The 20795-nt window shown below is 40.9% G+C and overlaps 3 protein-coding genes across 3 annotated transcripts; 2 read left to right on the forward strand and 1 right to left on the reverse strand.

Annotated features, from left to right (window-relative positions):
• LOC104777434 (sugar transport protein 5-like) lies at positions 69-2622 on the forward strand. Its single transcript, XM_010501699.2, has 4 exons — positions 69-444; positions 555-874; positions 1331-1969; positions 2058-2622. The coding sequence occupies exons 1-4, from the start codon at positions 309-311 to the stop codon at positions 2481-2483; spliced, it is 1521 nt and encodes a 506-aa protein (XP_010500001.1). The 5' UTR covers positions 69-308; the 3' UTR covers positions 2484-2622.
• LOC104777435 lies at positions 5779-8506 on the forward strand. The gene is made up of 8 exons (XM_010501700.2): positions 5779-6231; positions 6352-6492; positions 6636-6863; positions 7014-7221; positions 7319-7455; positions 7580-7660; positions 7785-7851; positions 7935-8506. Exons 1-8 carry the CDS (start codon positions 5903-5905, stop codon positions 8229-8231), a joined length of 1488 nt encoding a protein of 495 aa, XP_010500002.1. The 5' UTR covers positions 5779-5902; the 3' UTR covers positions 8232-8506.
• On the reverse strand, positions 8648-9794 carry LOC104777436 (signal peptidase complex-like protein DTM1). Its single transcript, XM_010501701.2, has 2 exons — positions 9381-9794; positions 8648-8949 (listed from the first exon to the last, which is right to left on the reverse strand). Exons 1-2 carry the CDS (start codon positions 9620-9622, stop codon positions 8859-8861), a joined length of 333 nt encoding a protein of 110 aa, XP_010500003.1. The 5' UTR covers positions 9623-9794; the 3' UTR covers positions 8648-8858.

A 20795-nucleotide genomic window follows, 5' to 3' on the forward strand; every position in this document is an offset into this window, starting at 1 on the left:
GTATAAGGATGTTTATACCCAACTCGATCTATTGTTATCTACATATGGTATTTTTTGACTAACGTGAATTAGCATAGTTCACTATTACGTATATATAGGTAAGTAGTCCAATCGACTTAGACGTATGTATTTGTGTACAAACTGTAACCATAAGAAAAAATTGATAAGTGGTTGCACACTTGCACCATCAAGTCATGACGCCAACTAACTAAAAGATTCACCTAAAAGCCCTCTTTAATGTATTCTCTTTGTTCATTTGGGTTTACAACAAAAGCAACTTTTTCATGCATTCGTAAGGGATAAGCAAAATGGCTATCGGAGGATTGGCTCTTGATGACTCGGACGCCGGCAACATTGACGCCAAGATCACAGCCACAGTTGTCATGAGTTGCATTGTGGCTGCCTCATGCGGTCTCATATTTGGATACGACATCGGAATCTCAGGTTATAATTCTAGCACACAAAGGATCATCTCATACAACAAGTTTTTAAAATTTAAGTAAAAACCAAATTATACTAATTAATTTAATTTTTGATTTTTAAATTTAACAAAGGGGGTGTGACGACTATGAAGCCGTTTCTTGAGAAATTCTTTCCATCAGTTCTTAAAAAAGCTTCGGAAGCTAAGACGAATGTGTACTGCGTCTACGACAGCCAACTTCTTACGGCCTTCACATCTAGCCTCTATGTCGCCGGCTTAGTCGCTTCCTTAGTGGCTGGCCGTCTCACTGCGGCTTATGGTCGCCGCACCACCATGATCCTCGGCGGTTTCACTTTCCTCTTTGGTGCCCTGATCAATGGTTTAGCTGCCAACATAGCCATGCTCATTTCCGGTCGGATTTTGCTAGGATTTGGTGTTGGTTTCACCAACCAGGTAGCTGTAGTTCCAATTTCAAGTCCATAATATAATTTTGTTTGTTTGTGTAGATATACATGGAAAAGTGAGCCATCCGATTTATGATTTAGTTTCTTTGATTTTGATTTTTTTTTTCTTTTTTATCACTTCTATAAAACCTGAAGCCAAATATATAGTTCGTATGGTTAATATTATATTTATGAAATAATAAAAATAGACAACTTTTCTATATTGCATTAATATTATATTTATGCGACAATTAAACTATACAACTTTTATAAATTTTTACTACACTAAAACTGTTATGGTCCACTTTCTGTTTCAGTTTGTTGGTTTGTTACTACACTTCAAAATTATGCGCTTTGTAGACAGTTTAGTTTCGGTTTAACTTGTATTTGGTTTTTGTAAGCAAATCTATTACAAGGTAACTAAAAAAAATACAAAGTTTTGAATGTGAACTCGTACGTACGCTAGGCGGCACCGGTATATCTTTCGGAGGTAGCGCCACCGCGATGGCGTGGAGCATTCAACTCCGGCTTTCAATTCTTCATCGGTGTCGGAGTAGTAGCAGCCAATCTAATAAACTACGGCACGGACAGCCTTCACAACGGATGGCGCATCTCACTAGGCCTAGCTGCTGTACCAGCCGCGATCATGACCGTCGGATGTCTATTCATTTCCGACACACCTTCTAGCCTCTTGGCCCGTGGGAAACACGAACATGCTCACGCGTCGTTGCTAAAGCTACGTGGCGTCGAAAACATAGCTGATGTGGAAACCGAGCTAGCGGCGTTGGCTAGGTCAAGCCAGCTAGCCATAGAGGCTAGAGCCGAACCTTTTATGAAGACGATATTGGAAAGACGGTATAGGCCTCATCTTGTGGTTGCTGTGGCGATACCATGTTTTCAACAGTTAACCGGGATCACGGTTAATGCGTTCTACGCGCCGGTTCTGTTTCGATCGGTTGGGTTTGGTTCTGGTCCGGCTCTTATCGCGACCTTGATACTCGGGTTGGTTAATCTTGGTTCGCTTCTTGTCTCAACTATGGTTATTGACCGGTTTGGTAGACGTTTATTGTTTATTGCTGGTGGTATTCAGATGTTTATCTGTCAGGTACGTTCTAAACTTCTAATTAGGTTAAGTCATGGATTATATATTTATGCTTATCACCATGCATGCAAAAATTGATAGTCATGTACAGGTGGCAGTGGCTGCGTTGCTAGCGGTGACAGAGGGAGCCACCGGGGACGGAGAGATGAAGAAGGGCTACGCCGTGACGGTAGTGGTGTTACTTTGCATATACGCGGCTGGGTTTGGATGGTCATGGGGGCCATTGAGCTGGCTGGTCCCGAGTGAGATATTCCCACTCAAGATGCGGCCGGCTGGTCAGAGCTTAAGCGTGGCCGTGAACTTCGCCGCAACGTTTGCTCTCTCTCAGACGTTCTTGGTAACGCTTTGCGATTTCAAGTACGGTGCGTTCTTGTTTTACGGCGGTTGGATCTTTATAATGACGTTATTCGTCATCATGCTCTTGCCAGAGACAAAAGGGATCCCTGTGGATTCCATGTATCAAGTTTGGGAGAAGCATTGGTATTGGCAACGGTTTACTAAACGGACGTCAACTTGAAAGATGCAAAATTGCAGTGGTTTACATTTTCCAGGGATTATGTTTATTAGTTAGGATTGAAAGGATATAAGACAGGTAACATACATCAAATTAGTATTGTATGCATATTTTCACTGGAATATTTATATTGTTATGATATTAGTTATTTTCAAGCTGTCTAATTAGTTGTATATTGATATCCTACAAAATTAAAGTGCAAAAGAGTTTCATTATAGGTTATATAGCAAATTGAAAATTTGAAATTGGGTTAGTTTACAAAAATATGTAGGACTCATTTACAATACGGAACATAAACCATATGAAGTTTTCTTCTTTTTATACACTTTTCACATAATCACACGAGCTTATAGACGAGTAGGTAAAATTCGCATATACATTTCATTTTTTTCTCTATGTGAGTGTAGCTTGTTTTAGACAATGTTATTCTAATCAAGGACACTACAGTTTTTGGGTTGTATAGTTACGAATAATATTGTAGTTATGTACGTATTTTTATAACAAAAATTGGTTTGCTATAAATTTGTTTCGAAAATTTATTTGCGTCTATAGGATAGTAGCAAAATCCCCGTTGTGAGAAAGCAAATTAGCTATAAATTTGCAACAATTATTATTGTATCAATTTGCTTCAATTTAGTCTCAGATATATTGTAACGGGTTGTTACAACTTTTCACAAACTAAATTCTCGGTAATAGTTACAAATACCACAATTATGTTCTAACAAATTTGCTACAATTTGTCATTAAGAAAACAGTGGTAATTTGCGTCAATTTTGTTTCAATATTTTGTGACAATTTGTTATTAAAACCCATAAACTACGTCCAATTTCTGTAGTGGGAACTGATTTTGTATTTGGACATTGATGCAGCACATAATTAGGATTATTTGTATTTTAATATTATTATTAATTACATGATTTATCTTTAGAGGTTTCTAGAATATTGCATAGATCTTAGGGTTTTATGGTTTTATTAAAAACAGCATATTCATATCTTTGTATATCCTAACTTTTTTTTTCGAGAAGAAAACCAGTTCGCCCTAACCGCTTTTCTCTGGCACGATTTACGAGACATCCTCTTCCGGCGGCGTCGAATCCGATCGGTGCCACTGGGACTTCGATCTGTCACCCTCATCCTCTTCTTTGCTCACTAATCTTGGTCTGGTTCTGTTTCGACTTCACTGGAGGGTCAACAATCGCTACTCCGGCCATGCTCCAGCTTCATCCTCCCCTTTTCTCCCTACCTCAACCGATGAGTCTCCTCAACGGTCTGCCTCTGTCAAGCCCTCAGCCACCCAATGTCAAATCTGAAATCCCTGAACCCGCTTTTAGCCTTGGCCTCTGTCGTTCTTATCAACTCCCTTTGAAGTCATCCCCAACATCTCTTTGTTCCTCGGAATTAGTTCCCTTCACCAAGTGTTTTACTTGGACGTAGTTGGACATGAGCTCTGTGATGACGTCGGAGCTGCGTCAGATCGAGACGAAGCTTTACGAGTCGAGTATTGTGCTTCATCAAATCATGTATGTCCCAAATCTTCTTTTGTTCCCAGTTAGTATACCTCTGTGCCGATACTTGAAACCCACTGTCCGAAGATTGCAGTTGAATAATATCAATCATTGTTGCTATGTGGTTACAAAAGGTTTTTGAGAACCCTACCCTTAGAACTATCTAGGCTTAACCCCCAGAACTGTCATAGTTTGAAGAAGATTGGCATTATGATCTCAGCCCTATGCAGCTGTGGTTACTAAAGCTTCTCTACTATGTTCTACCTTCCGAAACTGGAACCTGAGTCACTACAATTCCTCATGTGCACCATCTGTCCAGCTACCCGAAGTGTGAGGGAGACCGGCATTATGATCACTTCTCAAAGAAGAGGTGATTACCGGAGCTTCCCTAATCTTCTATCCATATCTCTCCTATGCCCTGAACTTTGTCAACGGCATATCATCAAAGCCAAGGAGTGTATCACCTTTGTCCAAAGTTTGAAGAGCTTCGGCATTATGACCTCAATTCCATGGAACTGCGGTTACCGACAACCTCTTAAGCAAACTCTAACCGCCATGAAACCCATAACCACCCTCTTCCTTGCCAATGACCATCCATCGAGATTCTCGGCTGTGGAACCCTTCTTAATGTCTCAATTTCTATTGATAAGAACAATTCACCATGTTCCTGCTATCACCGTGAATGTGATTTGGACACCCTCTGGATCTGCTTGTGATTTGGTGTCCTTTAGCCCATGTCTACAACATCTATTGGTCTTGTTTACTTTGTAGTTGGACATTGATGCCTTTTATCTGCTCGTAGTTTTTTTTGATTCACGCCTTGTGTTGGTTAAACCTCTAAAAGCTGTAACTTTTATCTTTGAATGAATGAATAGCCGCGAGACTGGTTTGACAAAAAAAAAAGAAAAAAATTATAAATAGCATATTCAGGCTTATTGTATGAGAAAGTTGATTTGTTTAATAAAATTAAGAGCTTTTAGTTTTTTGTGTGTAGAATATTCACAAATCATTTTTTTCGGATAGATCCAGAGAGATCTTAACGATTCCAGGAAAACACTGATCTTAGGTATTCTTAGACTAAATAAGATCTTTGTATTATCTAAGACTTAATAAGACTATATATATATATATATATATATATATATTATTTTTTTTTTCTTACGCGTGTAGCTTGTTCTAGTCTTCTAGATGTTATTCCAATGCAACCCGTATTTTGGGTCAGCTTTAACCTTGTTTACTTTGTAGTTGTAGTGAATTCTATGAGACTCGAGATCACCTTTCATGTCTTTACATGTATTTTTTTGGATTCTCATAAAAGAATTCAAGCGTTCAACAATAAAACATGTATTATACATATTTTTTGAAAAATGATTTTAACTAAACATGTTTAGTTCGCATAAGCATTTAGAAAATACCTATATCTATGTTTTCTGGAAATGTATGGACTCTGAAATCTGATAAAAAAAAAACCTCTTCAATCAACCATATCCATAAAAATCACAACTATAGGAAAAAAATATATTAAGATTTCGTATTGTTTGTGTAACGTTGCAAGTTTTTAATATTATCCTATATATCTGCTTTCAAGCCCATAAAATAAGCCCATCGCCTTCCCACAACCCATACTTCCAAATCATTACGGTTCCCAAAGCAGAAGAATCAAAAGATTCATAAACAGAAAAGAACAAATCAAAACCGACACGTGGCAGTTACTCCTTGACAGCTGGATAATATTTACTGGCCCTCTCTACTAAATCATCTACGAAATTTTTATTTGTCCCCTTCGTTCACTCTCTCCTTTTTTCTGGTTCTCTCTTCTCTTTTTTTTTTTTGTGTATTTTATTCAAAAGCCAATTCCCAATTTCCCACCAAAGCTCTTTCGGCGCAATACGGAGAGTTCTCACCGACGACGACGTCATGTCGTCACCTTCCGGAGAGTCGACGAACGGCTCTCGTTGCTCATCATGCATCAACTCTGACAACGATGTGAATCCCGGCGACGAATTCGGTAAATCGGATGAGTTTACATGCATTCACTGCAAAAGTTCCGATCGATTCGATCTCTCTTCTTCTTCCTGTTCCTCTGAATCGGAATCGAAATCGGTGGATGATTCGGAGAAGCTTCGAAGAATCATCGTCGCTTCCGTTAAAGGATTCACTATAGGTACTGGTTTAAAAGGTGGATTAGCTATTTTCTCAATCGTAGCTCGTTTCGCTCGCCGTCGTAGGTCTTCTTCTCAATCCAGGTTAGCCTAATCCGCCTTGAGATTTTTTTTNTTTTTTTTTTTTTTTTTTTTTTTTTTTTTTTTTTTTTAATTTATTTCCGGTTTAATAGCTCAATCTGATCTGATCGTAATCCGGTTTAGGAAAATTGGGGAGTTTTCGAATAGTGAAGCGATTGCTCTGGGGATAAAGGAGACGTTGAGATACGGATTGTTTTTAGGAACTTTTGCTGGGACTTTTGTTACAGTTGATGAAGCTATTGCTGCTTTAGTAGGAGACAAGAGGCAATGTCCCTACACTAATCTTTTGGATTTTTTGTTTTGTTTTGTTTTCTGATTTTTGTAGAATGAACCAAAATAGTGAAATATAGAATTATATCGATTGCTTCAGATTTGATCACACAGTGAAGTAATTTATCTGAATCCAGAACTGCAAAGTGGAGGGCCCTGTTTGCTGGATTGGTGGCTGGACCATCTATGCTTCTCACAGGGCCAAATACTCAACATACGAGTTTGGCTGTTTATATATTGATGCGTGCTGCGGTCCTTGCGTCGCGTTGTGGCATTAAGAGTAAACGGTTCGGTACGGTATGCAAGCCGCTTACTTGGAAACATGGGGATTTGTTTCTCATGTGTCTCTCTTCCTCACAGATTTTGTATGTTCTCCTTTCTCTCTACAAAGATATTAACATCTTGCTCAGTTGTTACTAGGTTCTTGGTTATTTAGTGGTTTCTGATTATGCAGATTATAGAATTTATTCTTAGATTAGCAATTTTTGTGTGTGTGTGTTTTTTTTTTCTTTCAGGTCTGCTTACATTTTGAAACAAGAGAGCCTTCCTTCATCGTACAAGTCTTTTCTTAATAAACATGGTGGGAAGGATCTTTCAATCTTACAAGGTGTAAAAGATATCGCCAGCGCTCAACCATTCACCAATTTAAGGGCAATTGAGAAGTATTACAAGTCTGTTGGAGTTGATATCAAACTGGATCCTAACATGAAAGTCCCATGTTCGGTATGTGTTTATATCGTATCTTTTGTTTTACTAAAGTATCAATACCAAGCATTACTTGCCTCCTTTGTGTTAATTGTCTCATGTTGTTTCCATGTAGATAATACATGGAAATGAGTCATGTGTTAAGCATGGTATTACATTTTTCCTTCAAGCTTACAAGAGGGCTCTACCTGTCTATGTCCCTGTCTACTTGATTCCAGCGCTAATAGTCCATCGTCAAGACCTGCTAAAAAAGTACTAGATTCATGTCCTGCAGAATCTTATAATTTTCTATACTGCTCATTAAAAATGGTATTTAGTTTCTATACGTTATAATTTACTCATCACCTCACGATATCTTTCATATCCAATCTCACAGGCAATACTCGATACTTGGCAAAGGTCTTCTGGGCACGGCAAGATCAAGTTTGTTTCTCTCGACTTACTGCTCTTCTGCCTGGTTAGAATCATTTATTGAGAAGCTCTAAATTTCATACTTTAACTAAAAACATAGGAAGATTTATCAAAAAAAATTTATCACTTGAAGGTTAAACTTATACCATCTCTGTAATGATTTAAACTAGGGCTTGGACTTGTCTACTTTTCCGAACTTTTGAGACATGTAACATACCGCTCGTGGCTATAGCAACGGTAACAAACCAAATCCATCCACATCACATACATGTCTTTGAAAATAGCTAATATTATACCTAAACTGAGGCTTTTTCCTGCAGTTCCCAACAGGTCTGGCCTTAGCTATTGAGAAGAAAAGCAGAAGAATAGAGATATCACTCTACTGCTTAGCGAGGGCAATAGAGAGCTTCTTCACTTGCATGACAGATGCAGGATATATACGACCGCCCAAGAGTCTAAGAAGAGCAGATGTGGTTGTGTTCAGCGTTTCGACAGCCATTATAATGCATTGTTACGCGCAAGAAAGAGAGGTATTTCGATCAAAATACTTGAACGTTCTAGATTGGGTTTTTGGTGTTCCTCCTCCCCCCCTGTTACTCCTCGCGAAAAAAACCTAGAGACATTTACTTTCTAATATATCGACTTCAGAGGGCAAAACATAAGTTATCAGGAAGTTTGAGAAGTCTTGAAAGTTGTCATTTTGTTCTCCACTTTTAACCTAAAGATCTTTGATGTGGGATAGAATTTGGTGGTAGAATGTTCATTTATAGAATCTCTAGGAGTTTTGTTTTGGGTTTTGGGATATCAAACGAAGATAGCCATATGCCAATTCATGTAGCTCATCTCTCTAACTCTAACCCCAATAGTGTTTTTTACCACAGTGCTCAACTCACTTGAAAGTATTGTAACCATGTTTATTTTTCTTCCACTATAGGGGGAAAAAAAATTAAGAAACAAAAAATATGAATTACGTAAAACTGTTTTTTTGTCCAAGAAAAAAAAAATCTTTTTTGTTTTGAATGGAAAAAGCCTCTACGTGGTAAATGATTGTGAATTTGTAATCATCAATCTAACGAGACCAGTATGGTTCGATTGGATAGGCATGTCTTGAATAGGCATGTGGGTCTTTCATGCTCTTCGCAGTTAAAATAAATTCTATGAAAGGAAATTTTAACAAGGCTAAAACATATGCTAAATAACATTATAAACCATACGCAAAGCTGGACGAGTTACACAAGATGACTTCAATAATTTGATACGAACATCCACCATCTATACATTGCATATCCATAGACCGTGCCGTATAAAACCATCCTCATAGGGTACACTCTAAACCTGCATACATATATAGTTTTTTACATAAAAAGTAAATTTAATTCAACCATCACAGAAACTAACATAACTTGTAAACCTAATTCGTTGCTATACACACATTACAGATTGATCCGAACATTGTACGTTGTTGTTATATATATTTTCCAAAGATTTATCCATTATTAGACCCAAAAAAAAGGTTCAACCATTAGGCCAGTAATTTAAAGTTTAAACCCGATCTAATAATTTAAATCAATATATAATTTTCATAAACAATATAAAAATATCCGTAGCGTTACAATATGCATACATTACAAATGTAACCTAGTTAACACTATACCGTATATTTATCTATTGGGGTTTATATAATCTAAACCAGAATTTAGATCTAACAATTAAGAAAGTGACATACGTATGAAACAACTAATCTGATATTGGAATAAGATAGTAACCTTGAAGGATGAGATTTGCGGGCGAGAGCGGCGGCTCTTTCCTCGGCGGTGACAGGGTATCCCCACCGTGAGAAACTCCGATCAAAGAAGTCCCAATCAGGTAAAAGTATGCCACCGATAAGAGAAATACCGACGGCGTAAGTAACAACAGTCTTCTTTAAAGACTGTGTCCATAACCATACGACCACCATAACCAACGCAAGACCTACCATAGATGATCTCAGTGCTGCTTCGTTTCCCATTTGTTATGGTTAGGTAAGTAGGTAATTTATTTTTAAAAGCGGGATTAGTTGAAGGTGCGTTTGAGAAGAGAACGAAAAGGATGGTAACAGTCTAACAGAGTTAAACATGAAAAGAAGAAGACTAATATAACTCACAGAAGATTCAAGATTGTGAAGAATGTGTTAAGTTATATAATTAAATTGGTTTTTATATTAAGGGGATATTTTGGAAAAATGCGTGGCAATTGAATGCCGCCATAAATGTAGTGATGTCCCAACTGTATTTTTGGATCCAAAATTGTTTGTTTCAATTCAATTTGAGTTTCTTAGTTTAAGATCCGGATGAAAAATATATTGTCGAAACAAAATGACATAATCGTTAAAGTAAAAATTATAATAAAAAATATGTAATAAATTACTAATAATTACTAATTTTTAACATAAAAATTAGATAATATATATAAACTTAAGGAACAACGAATTTTAATAAAATATATATATATATATATATATATATATATAAATATATGATTCTATTACTCTCTTTTTTTTGACAATTCTATTACTATTATAAACTAATAATTATATAACCTTATACAAATATAAGTATATTGAAGGGTAGCCAATAGCTACCAATATAAGATTGTGTTGTTTGTTTGCGTTCTTAAACCTGAGTTATCGTCTAAATTTGTTTTCAATTTCTTGTATTGCAGCCAATACTTATTTCATAATATATTCGAAATATATATATTTGAATATTTTCTACGTTATGATGATTTATACATATGTGTTCGAACGGTAGTATCATCTTCCACTTAAATACTTTTTTTTTTTTGACGACACAACTTGAATACTTTATATATTTCATTATTGTATCACAAAATTCAACCAATAGAAAAAAGCACAAAATTCAAAATAATAATAATAAATATTGTATCATTTAAAATTCAACCGATAGAAAAAAAGTTACTGCAGAATGTAAATATTCAAAAATTATTAAATTAGTATAAAAAGTGCATATAACTTGAATTATTTTTTATGTAAAATAGAACAAAGAAAAAAACTAAAAGATCTTATATATTTTAAGAGAGAATATCAAATTTAAAGATATTAGTCATAATTTATTTTGAATTTTGAACTTGTGAATATGTATCACCTAGTAATCTAATTGGTTATTAACAGTCATTAGGACTCAAAATCTCCGCGATGTTGCGGGAAGTATTTCATTTTAAAAAAAATTATATTATATAACTTTTTAACAAAATTATATCATAAAATTATTTAAAAGTCATAGAATAGTTTGAAAGTATGTGATACAAATAAAACTTGAATTATTAAAAAGAGAGAAAAATAATAAGTAAGTTTTTTCTTTTTTTTGATCAAAGAGGTGTTATTAACATACAAGGCAATGATTGTTTATAGTACAACAGAGGATAAGAAAAAACAAAGCATGCATAGAGCAATAAAAGTACAAGGATTGATAGGAGCATTCGATATGAAGAGCTTGAGAGCTATGAACTACATGCTAGGAAGCATCATGAAACCTGTGAGGTCAAGGCAAACCGATGCAGACTCCATGAACAAGTCAAAGGAGTAGAAAGCCACTGTCTTGAATCTTCGAAGACTTGGCGGAGATGAGAATGGCAAAGCTGTGTTGCCAAAGGGTCGAGCAGTGGAGTTGAGGCTCTGATAACCGGTTACTACAAAGGTAGTTGTTGGTCCAAGGTTGATAGGGCAGGACTTGAAGAGGTTGTGGTAACCACTCCTCCTTGGAGTGAGGGATATAATGCCACTAGTCTTCAAGATTATATGCAGGGACTTCAGAAAGTAGTTGGTTTGTGGTTTAAAGTTCTTTAAAATTTGGTGAGGTATAGGTAGAGAGTTGGTGAAGCATCGGTAGCCCCCACTCCATAGAGGTGGGATCATAATACCAAGCTTCACCAAGCAAACTCCATAAGCTGGATCATCCCTAGGATAACCGAATAACATGGTTTTCAAAAGACTCCTAAGCCAATCTAGCAACAATGGTGGTTTAAGGTTCAAAAGCAGTCTTCGGACTAAAGAAACCAATAAACTAACCAAAGATTGCTTAGGGTGAGAAAGAGTAGAGTTCTGACCAAACCCGAGTACACACTGGTCTCGACACAAATGATTCTCAATCATTCTAGAAAGATCAAATGTTCTGCTACCGAGTTTAACTCGACTTGACCAAGCAGAAAACATCGATACTAACAGATTTGATCGTGCTATAAAGCTATCGAAATGGGGTCGGATTAGGTACCCGTTCAGGGGTGTGCCATAGTTTAACGAAGGTAAACTATCTACCAGGCAACTGAGATATGAAAGGAGAGCAAACATGGGCCAGAGAGGTAACAAACGGGGAAAAAAAGAGTGCCGGAGTTTTGAAATCGTTGTCAAGATCTTCCATGGCTCCGACATCAAAACAGAGCTCCCGTCCATCTGCTTCCAAGTAAAACACTTGGGGAGTGGATGTAGATCCGAGGAGCGGAGAGTTGTTACAGTTGATTGCGGGATAAGCCAGATCGAGGGATAGAATTCAAGGTTACCGGGGCGGTCAAGAGTTTGTGGGGGCGGTTGCAGGATCAGAGAAGCAAGTTCACCGAGAGAGGTAGTCGGGGGTGGAGGAACGAGGGAAAGGGGCTGAAGCTTACGCATTGTCGGAGTTGATATCAGAAATCTCAAGGAGCCTCCGGTAAAGAGAAAAAGGACCGTAACAGAGCTTTGTGAACAAAGAAGAAAGCGGATCTTACAGAACCAGAGCCCAGCGACGCCGATCGGTCTTGGCGCTACCAGGGAGAGCTTCCTTGGTGGTTGTGCCAAAGAGGATATCCGCTAGGGCGAACTCTGTTCTCTCTCGCAAGAGTGCAGTTTGTATGCTAAATAATAAGTAAGTTTAATCACATAAATATTTGAAACAACTCATCCTTTTTTTGTTTTTTAGCATGACATTTAGTTCGTGATCTCATACTTACTAACAACCTAGCAACATTCAACAACAACGGATAACATGAACAACACCAATAATCCAATAACTAACTCAAATAATAACTAAACAACAAAAGTCTAACAATTCTAAATCCAACAATGTCAAGAAGCAATCAACCATCAATCTAACAATGTTCTATACATGACCCAACTCTAGCAACTAATATAAGCCAGACCACAAACAATCGAGCCTCTAGAACATCCTCCTCCTGATTCCACTATCACATTTTGCATTTACCTGCGCCACAAAACAAAAGAGAGGCGTAAATATTACCTGAAATACTTAGTGAGACAATCCTCTCATCTAAACTGAAACGGCCTGACCCGTTTTTTTTAATAAATAATAAATAATAATAATAAATACACTACAGCTAGTGGTCTCATACCCACTAGCCACCTAACCACAAACACAACCAAAAGCGGAAATAACAGATACCAATACCAATAAATAATCCAATCATAATCCAATAACCGATATTAAATCCAAATCATAAACTAATCAACCAAACATCATAAACCAGAGAACCAGCAATCCTAAACAACATTCTAGGACCCAACTTTAGCAACCTAACAGAAGCCAGACAACCAAGCGAACCACTAGAACATCCTCCTCTTCATTTCCTTGATTCCACGATCACACTTTGCCTTTACCTGCACCACAAACGCAAATTGCAATGCATAAGTATTTTATAAACACTCAGTAAAGCAATCCTCCCATCTACTGGGCTATACACACAAGCAATATAGTCATCTCTAACCATCAATAAACAATCAACAATCAACAATCAACAATAACAAACCAGGACTCAGCATCGACCGAAACCAACATGCATCGAATGACACCAGTTGGAGGTTGCGTCGACCGACGCAAGATCTGCATCCACCGATGCAAGGGTAACTTGCATCGACCGACGCATGCTCGACATAGCACGAAAACCCTAGATTTTACGCGTCGTCCTCGCCTCTGCATCAACCGACGCACAATGTGCATCGACCGATGCAATGCCGAGCATCGTTTTCCCCCCGAAGCTTCTCGCCGGATTTTTGTTCCTGTAGTCACAAAACACAATCCCAAGCCACAAGAAAGCTTCCAATCGTCCCAAATACCAATCTAACATGCCTAACAACACAAAACAAGCAAATCAGAGATTTTTCCAGCTTAGATAAGCCATGGTCATGCACTTACCTTTGCCAAGAAGTTTCTGAACCTTAAACAATACAGAACACGCTCCTAGGAAGCTCCTACAACGTCCTAAGCCTCAGATCTCACCAGAAAAACCACCAATCCACAAAAAATCTCCAAAAACACCAAGAACACTCTTTCTCTCTTTTCTCTCTCTCAAAGCGGCCAAAACAACTAATGAGACAAAAGAAACGACTTAAGGGTTTTTCCCCTTTTCCTTTGCCCAAAACGCAGCGTTTCACTTAAACTCGTCCGCAGAAAACAACCTTGCATCGACCGATGCAATCCCTAAACTGGAATTTCGGTTCGCGGATGTTACAATTCTCCCCCACCAATTTAGATTCGTCATCGAATCTCGATCAACACTCAGCCAAGAACTCCCGTGCTACCGTCTCCACGGCCCGCACTCCTCCGACCGACATACAAAAGGTCACCTCTAGGCGATAGACTCACGCTCCAGGCATTATTTGCTCTCGACTTTTGGACTCTCCTTTTTACTCACAGGCCTAAACCTTGAGTTTTTATTGGCTCCTCATCAGACCGAAGCCTGCATGCCATAATATTGGCTCCTCATCGGGCCTAAGCCTGCATGCCATAATGTATATAAGGGAGTCCAATACTCGTCTCTCGGATTGCCACCCTACAGCGCACCCCCGGATCGTCATTCGAAGTCGATATACGAGCCATACTCCAAAGCGACAAAGTCTTAGAATATGACGGTACTAGGAGACCCTAAGTTCCCCAAGAGTCGCGAGCAAACAATTCTGAACACGTCTGAGTCCTATCCCTATCCATGTTTACTTTCTGTGGCTCGTGTAAGACAACACGATGCCCTACCAACCACATATCCTCTCACTGGAATACCATATGGCCACAAAAGGATCATCCCACTGCCCAACGGGCCGCCACAAAGGCCAAACAGATGTCCTAAACAGGACCGCCACTAAGCCCAAACAAATGTCCTAAACAGGACCACCACCAAGGCCAAACAAATATCCTAAAAAGGACCGCCACCAAGGCCAAACAAATGTCCTAAAAAGGACCGCCACCAAGGCCACTTGTCCCGAAGGACCGTCACAAAGACCATTTGTACGGAGGGACCGCCTCAACAGGCACTCTTGCTAAACAGCCCGCCACAAAGACCACACTCTAGCTAAACAGCCCGCCACAAAGGCCGCACAATGGCTAAACAGCCCGCCACAAAGGCCGCACAATGGCTAAACAGCCCGTCACAAAGGCCACACAAGGTCTAAACAGCCTACCACAAAGGCCACACAATGGCTAAACAGCTCGCCACAAAGGCCACACAATTGCTAAACAGCCCGCCACAAAGGCCACATAAGCCCTCTCCAAGGCTCTCCGCCACTAAAAATGGACAAATTCTAACTCATATAAAACTTTCCATTTTTAGCACGTTCCACTTCTGAAAACTTTCCACTTATAGAAACTTCTAAAACATGAACCTTTCCTCCAACACACTGCCTCGCAGAAACTTTGTACCCCAAACACCACCTCATCTTGTTACTTAGTCGCACAACCAACCACCCCAAGCGACCAAGTAAACAAGAGAGATTGTATTGAATACTCCATTCCCGCTCCAGCCACGGATTACAGATGGGACCAGGCTAGGCAAGTTCAAGTCGCGGCTTGCTTCTCATACCACTTCTTAAAGCTTGCCTTCATCCTTGCCAAAGGCTCCTAAGTCTGCTTCTCAACACCATCATAGTCCCAAAGGACTCTCATCAAAGGAATCTTCTTCTTCCGAAGTTCCTTGATCCTCCTCTTGAGAACCCTCACTGGTCTCGCCTCCAAAGTCATGTTAGGCTGAAGATCCTCAGGAATCTTAGCCAACAACTGATCATCCTCGCGGAGACACTTTCGCAACATAGACACATCGAAAACCTTATGGAATGCACGCATAAACTCAGGTAACTCCAGTCTATATGCCACTGGTCCAACTCGCTCAATCACTCAGAACGAACCCATATACCTTGGACTCAACTTAGTCTAAGTCAATGACCTGTTCGGACCCTGCAACATGGCCATCTTGAGGTACACTCTATCTCCAACCTGAAACTCAAGATCTCTCCTCCTCCTATCGGCATAACTCCTCTGCCAATCCTGAGCTTCCTTCATGTTCAGCTTGAGAACCCAAATCTTCTCCAAAATCTCCTGAACAAAATCTGCCCCGTACATGCTCCTCTCCCCCACCTGAGTCCAGCATAACGGTGTACGATACGGCCTCCCATACAAAGCCTCATAAGGAGCCATGCCAATACTCGCTTGGTAACTGTTGTTGTAAGGAAACTCTACCAAGCTTAAATGATCTGCCCAATGGCTATCCCAATCCAGCACACACATCCTCAGCAAATCCTCCAACGTCTGGATCGTCCTCTTTGACTGTCCATCTGTTTGGGGATGATACGTTGTACTCATATGCACCTTAGTGCCCATCTCTACCTGAAATGCCCTCCAGAACACCGAAGTAATCTTCCCTATCANGAATACTCCATTCCCGCTCCAGCCACGGATTACAGATGGGACCAGGCTAGGCAAGTTCAAGTCGCGGCTTGCTTCTCATACCACTTCTTAAAGCTTGCCTTCATCCTTGCCAAAGGCTCCTAAGTCTGCTTCTCAACACCATCATAGTCCCAAAGGACTCTCATCAAAGGAATCTTCTTCTTCCGAAGTTCCTTGATCCTCCTCTTGAGAACCCTCACTGGTCTCGCCTCCAAAGTCATGTTAGGCTGAAGATCCTCAGGAATCTTAGCCAACAACTGATCATCCTCGCGGAGACACTTTCGCAACATAGACACATCGAAAACCTTATGGAATGCACGCATAAACTCAGGTAACTCCAGTCTATATGCCACTGGTCCAACTCGCTCAATCACTCAGAACGAACCCATATACCTTGGACTCAACTTAGTCTAAGTCAATGACCTGTTCGGACCCTGCAACATGGCCATCTTGAGGTACACTCTATCTCCAACCTGAAACTCAAGATCTCTCCTCCTCCTATCGGCATAACTCCTCTGCCAATCCTGAGCTTCCTTCATGTTCAGCTTGAGAACCCAAATCTTCTCCAAAATCTCCTGAACAAAATCTGCCCCGTACATGCTCCTCTCCCCCACCTGAGTCCAGCATAACGGTGTACGATACGGCCTCCCATACAAAGCCTCATAAGGAGCCATGCCAATACTCGCTTGGTAACTGTTGTTGTAAGGAAACTCTACCAAGCTTAAATGATCTGCCCAATGGCTATCCCAATCCAGCACACACATCCTCAGCAAATCCTCCAACGTCTGGATCGTCCTCTTTGACTGTCCATCTGTTTGGGGATGATACGTTGTACTCATATGCACCTTAGTGCCCATCTCTACCTGAAATGCCCTCCAGAACACCGAAGTAATCTTCCCTATCAGACACAATGCTCGCTGGCACCCCATGTAACCTGACTATCTCCTTCACATACTTCTTAGCGAAGACTGCTGCTCCATCAGTCTTCTTAATGGCCAGAAAATGTGCCGACTTAGTCAACCGGTCCACAATGACCCAAATAGCATCTGGACACTGGCAAACCTACCACGAAGTCCATAGTAATCATATCCCACTTCCACTCTGGAATGGGAAGACTCTTCAGCAAACCACCTAGTACCTGATGTTCCNCAACCTGAAACTCAAGATCTCTCCTCCTCCTATCGGCATAACTCCTCTGCCAATCCTGAGCTTCCTTCATGTTCAGCTTGAGAACCCAAATCTTCTCCAAAATCTCCTGAACAAAATCTGCCCCGTACATGCTCCTCTCCCCCACCTGAGTCCAGCATAACGGTGTACGATACGGCCTCCCATACAAAGCCTCATAAGGAGCCATGCCAATACTCGCTTGGTAACTGTTGTTGTAAGGAAACTCTACCAAGCTTAAATGATCTGCCCAATGGCTATCCCAATCCAGCACACACATCCTCAGCAAATCCTCCAACGTCTGGATCGTCCTCTTTGACTGTCCATCTGTTTGGGGATGATACGTTGTACTCATATGCACCTTAGTGCCCATCTCTACCTGAAATGCCCTCCAGAACACCGAAGTAATCTTCCCTATCAGACACAATGCTCGCTGGCACCCCATGTAACCTGACTATCTCCTTCACATACTTCTTAGCGAAGACTGCTGCTCCATCAGTCTTCTTAATGGCCAGAAAATGTGCCGACTTAGTCAACCGGTCCACAATGACCCAAATAGCATCTGGACACTGGCAAACCTACCACGAAGTCCATAGTAATCATATCCCACTTCCACTCTGGAATGGGAAGACTCTTCAGCAAACCACCTAGTACCTGATGTTCCGCCTTCACTAGCTGACACACATCGCACCTCGCAACCCAACTAGCCACTTCATTCTTCATCCCGACCCAGTGATAGTATCTCTTGAGATCTCGGTACATCTTAGTCGTTCCTGGATGAATAGAGAAAATGCTAGCATGAGCCTATCTCATNTGCCCCGTACATGCTCCTCTCCCCCACCTGAGTCCAGCATAACGGTGTACGATACGGCCTCCCATACAAAGCCTCATAAGGAGCCATGCCAATACTCGCTTGGTAACTGTTGTTGTAAGGAAACTCTACCAAGCTTAAATGATCTGCCCAATGGCTATCCCAATCCAGCACACACATCCTCAGCAAATCCTCCAACGTCTGGATCGTCCTCTTTGACTGTCCATCTGTTTGGGGATGATACGTTGTACTCATATGCACCTTAGTGCCCATCTCTACCTGAAATGCCCTCCAGAACACCGAAGTAATCTTCCCTATCAGACACAATGCTCGCTGGCACCCCATGTAACCTGACTATCTCCTTCACATACTTCTTAGCGAAGACTGCTGCTCCATCAGTCTTCTTAATGGCCAGAAAATGTGCCGACTTAGTCAACCGGTCCACAATGACCCAAATAGCATCTGGACACTGGCAAACCTACCACGAAGTCCATAGTAATCATATCCCACTTCCACTCTGGAATGGGAAGACTCTTCAGCAAACCACCTAGTACCTGATGTTCCGCCTTCACTAGCTGACACACATCGCACCTCGCAACCCAACTAGCCACTTCATTCTTCATCCCGACCCAGTGATAGTATCTCTTGAGATCTCGGTACATCTTAGTCGTTCCTGGATGAATAGAGAAAATGCTAGCATGAGCCTATCTCATAATCTCCTGCCTCAACTCCTCATCCTTGGGCACACAGATCCGCCCATACACCAGAATAGTACCATTAGCCAAAACTTGATACTCTGAGTCAACATCCTTTGAGGCATTCACCAGCCCCAAATCCGACTCCTGAGCCAACCGCACTCTGCTAAACAAATCTGCTCTATCAGCTGCAACCAAACCCAACGGCTCCTGAGAAACCGCACACAAGCTCAACGCACTGATCTCTCCTACCAGAGACTCCATATCCTGCTCCTGAGTTGAAGCCGTCCGCTTCCGACTCAAAGCATCTGCAACCAAGTTAGCCTTACCAGAATGATAGGCTATCTGCAGATCATAATCTGCCACCAGCTCCATCCACCGCCTCTACCTCAGGTTCAGCTTGGACTGAGTGAATATATATTTCAGGCTCTTATGATCTGTAAACACCTGTACTTTTGCACCATAAAGATAAGATCTCCAAATCTTTAGAGCAAAAACTACAGCACCCATCTCCAGGTCATAAGTAGGATAGTTGTCCTCATGCTTCCGCAACTGCCGCGAAGCATATGTAATCACCTTCCCATGCTGCATCAACACACATCCCAAACCCACTCTAGATGCATCTGTATCAACCACATAGGGTTGTCCCTGCTCAGGCAAAACCAACACCGGAGCAGTAGTCAAAATCTCCTTCAGGCTTGCAAAGCCCTCCTCACACTCCTGTGACCAGACAAAAGGAACATCATTCCCGTCAACCTAGTCATAGGACGTGCTCTGCTCGCAAACCCCTGCACAAATCTCCTGTAATACCCTGCCAACCCAAGAAAACTCCTGATCTCCGTGGCATTCTGCGGTCTAGGCCAATCCCTGATAGCCTGAATCTTCTCCGAATCTACAGAAACCCCATTTGAAGACACAATATGACCTAGAAAGCCCATCTCACACTGCCAGAAACTACACTTGCTCAGCTTAGCAAACAACTTATGCTCCCGCAGCTTCTCCAGAACTGCCCTCAAATGCACTGCATGCTCTTCAGGACTCTTAGAATAAACCAGGATATCGTCGATGAAAATGATGACAGACACGTCCAGAAACTCCTGAAACACGATGTTCATCAATCTCATAAACGCAGCTTGTGCGTTAGTCAAACCAAACGGCATCACTACAAACTTGTAATGCCCATACCTCGTCCTGAAAGCGGTCTCTCTCACATCTGCCTCATCTATAGGGATCTGATGATAACCCGACGCCAAATCTATCTTAGAGAACCAAGTAACACCTCTCAACTGATCCAACAACTCATCGATCCTCGGAAGAGGGTACTTGTTCTTCACAGTGACCCGGTTCAAACCCCTGTAATCAATACACAAGTGGAAACTCCCATCCTTCTTCTTAACGAATAACACCGGCGCTCCCCACGGTGATACATTAGGACGAATGAATCCCTTGCTCAACAAATCCTCTAGCTGCTTCTTCAATCCTGCCATCTCTGTTGGAGCCATCCTGTAAGGAGCCTTGGATAACGGTGTCGTTCTTGGTTCCAGTTCAATCGTAAAAGGATCATACCGAGAAGGTGGTAATCCCTGCAATGATTGGAACACGTCCTCAAACTCCTCTACAACCCGAATACCTCTAACCGTAGACTTCTCCACTGACTGTGGCATAGATATAGTAACCAAATAAGCCTCACGGCCCTTCTCGATCATCTTCCCAGCCTGAATGGCCGAGATCATGAGACTCTCCGAAGTCGGTCTAATCCCCTAATAAACCAACTTCCTTCCTGAGCGCTCAAACTCCACTCTACCCCGATGACAA

This window comes from Camelina sativa, chromosome 3, assembly GCF_000633955.1.
Source record: "Camelina sativa cultivar DH55 chromosome 3, Cs, whole genome shotgun sequence".
Taxonomy (NCBI): Eukaryota; Viridiplantae; Streptophyta; class Magnoliopsida; order Brassicales; family Brassicaceae; genus Camelina; species Camelina sativa.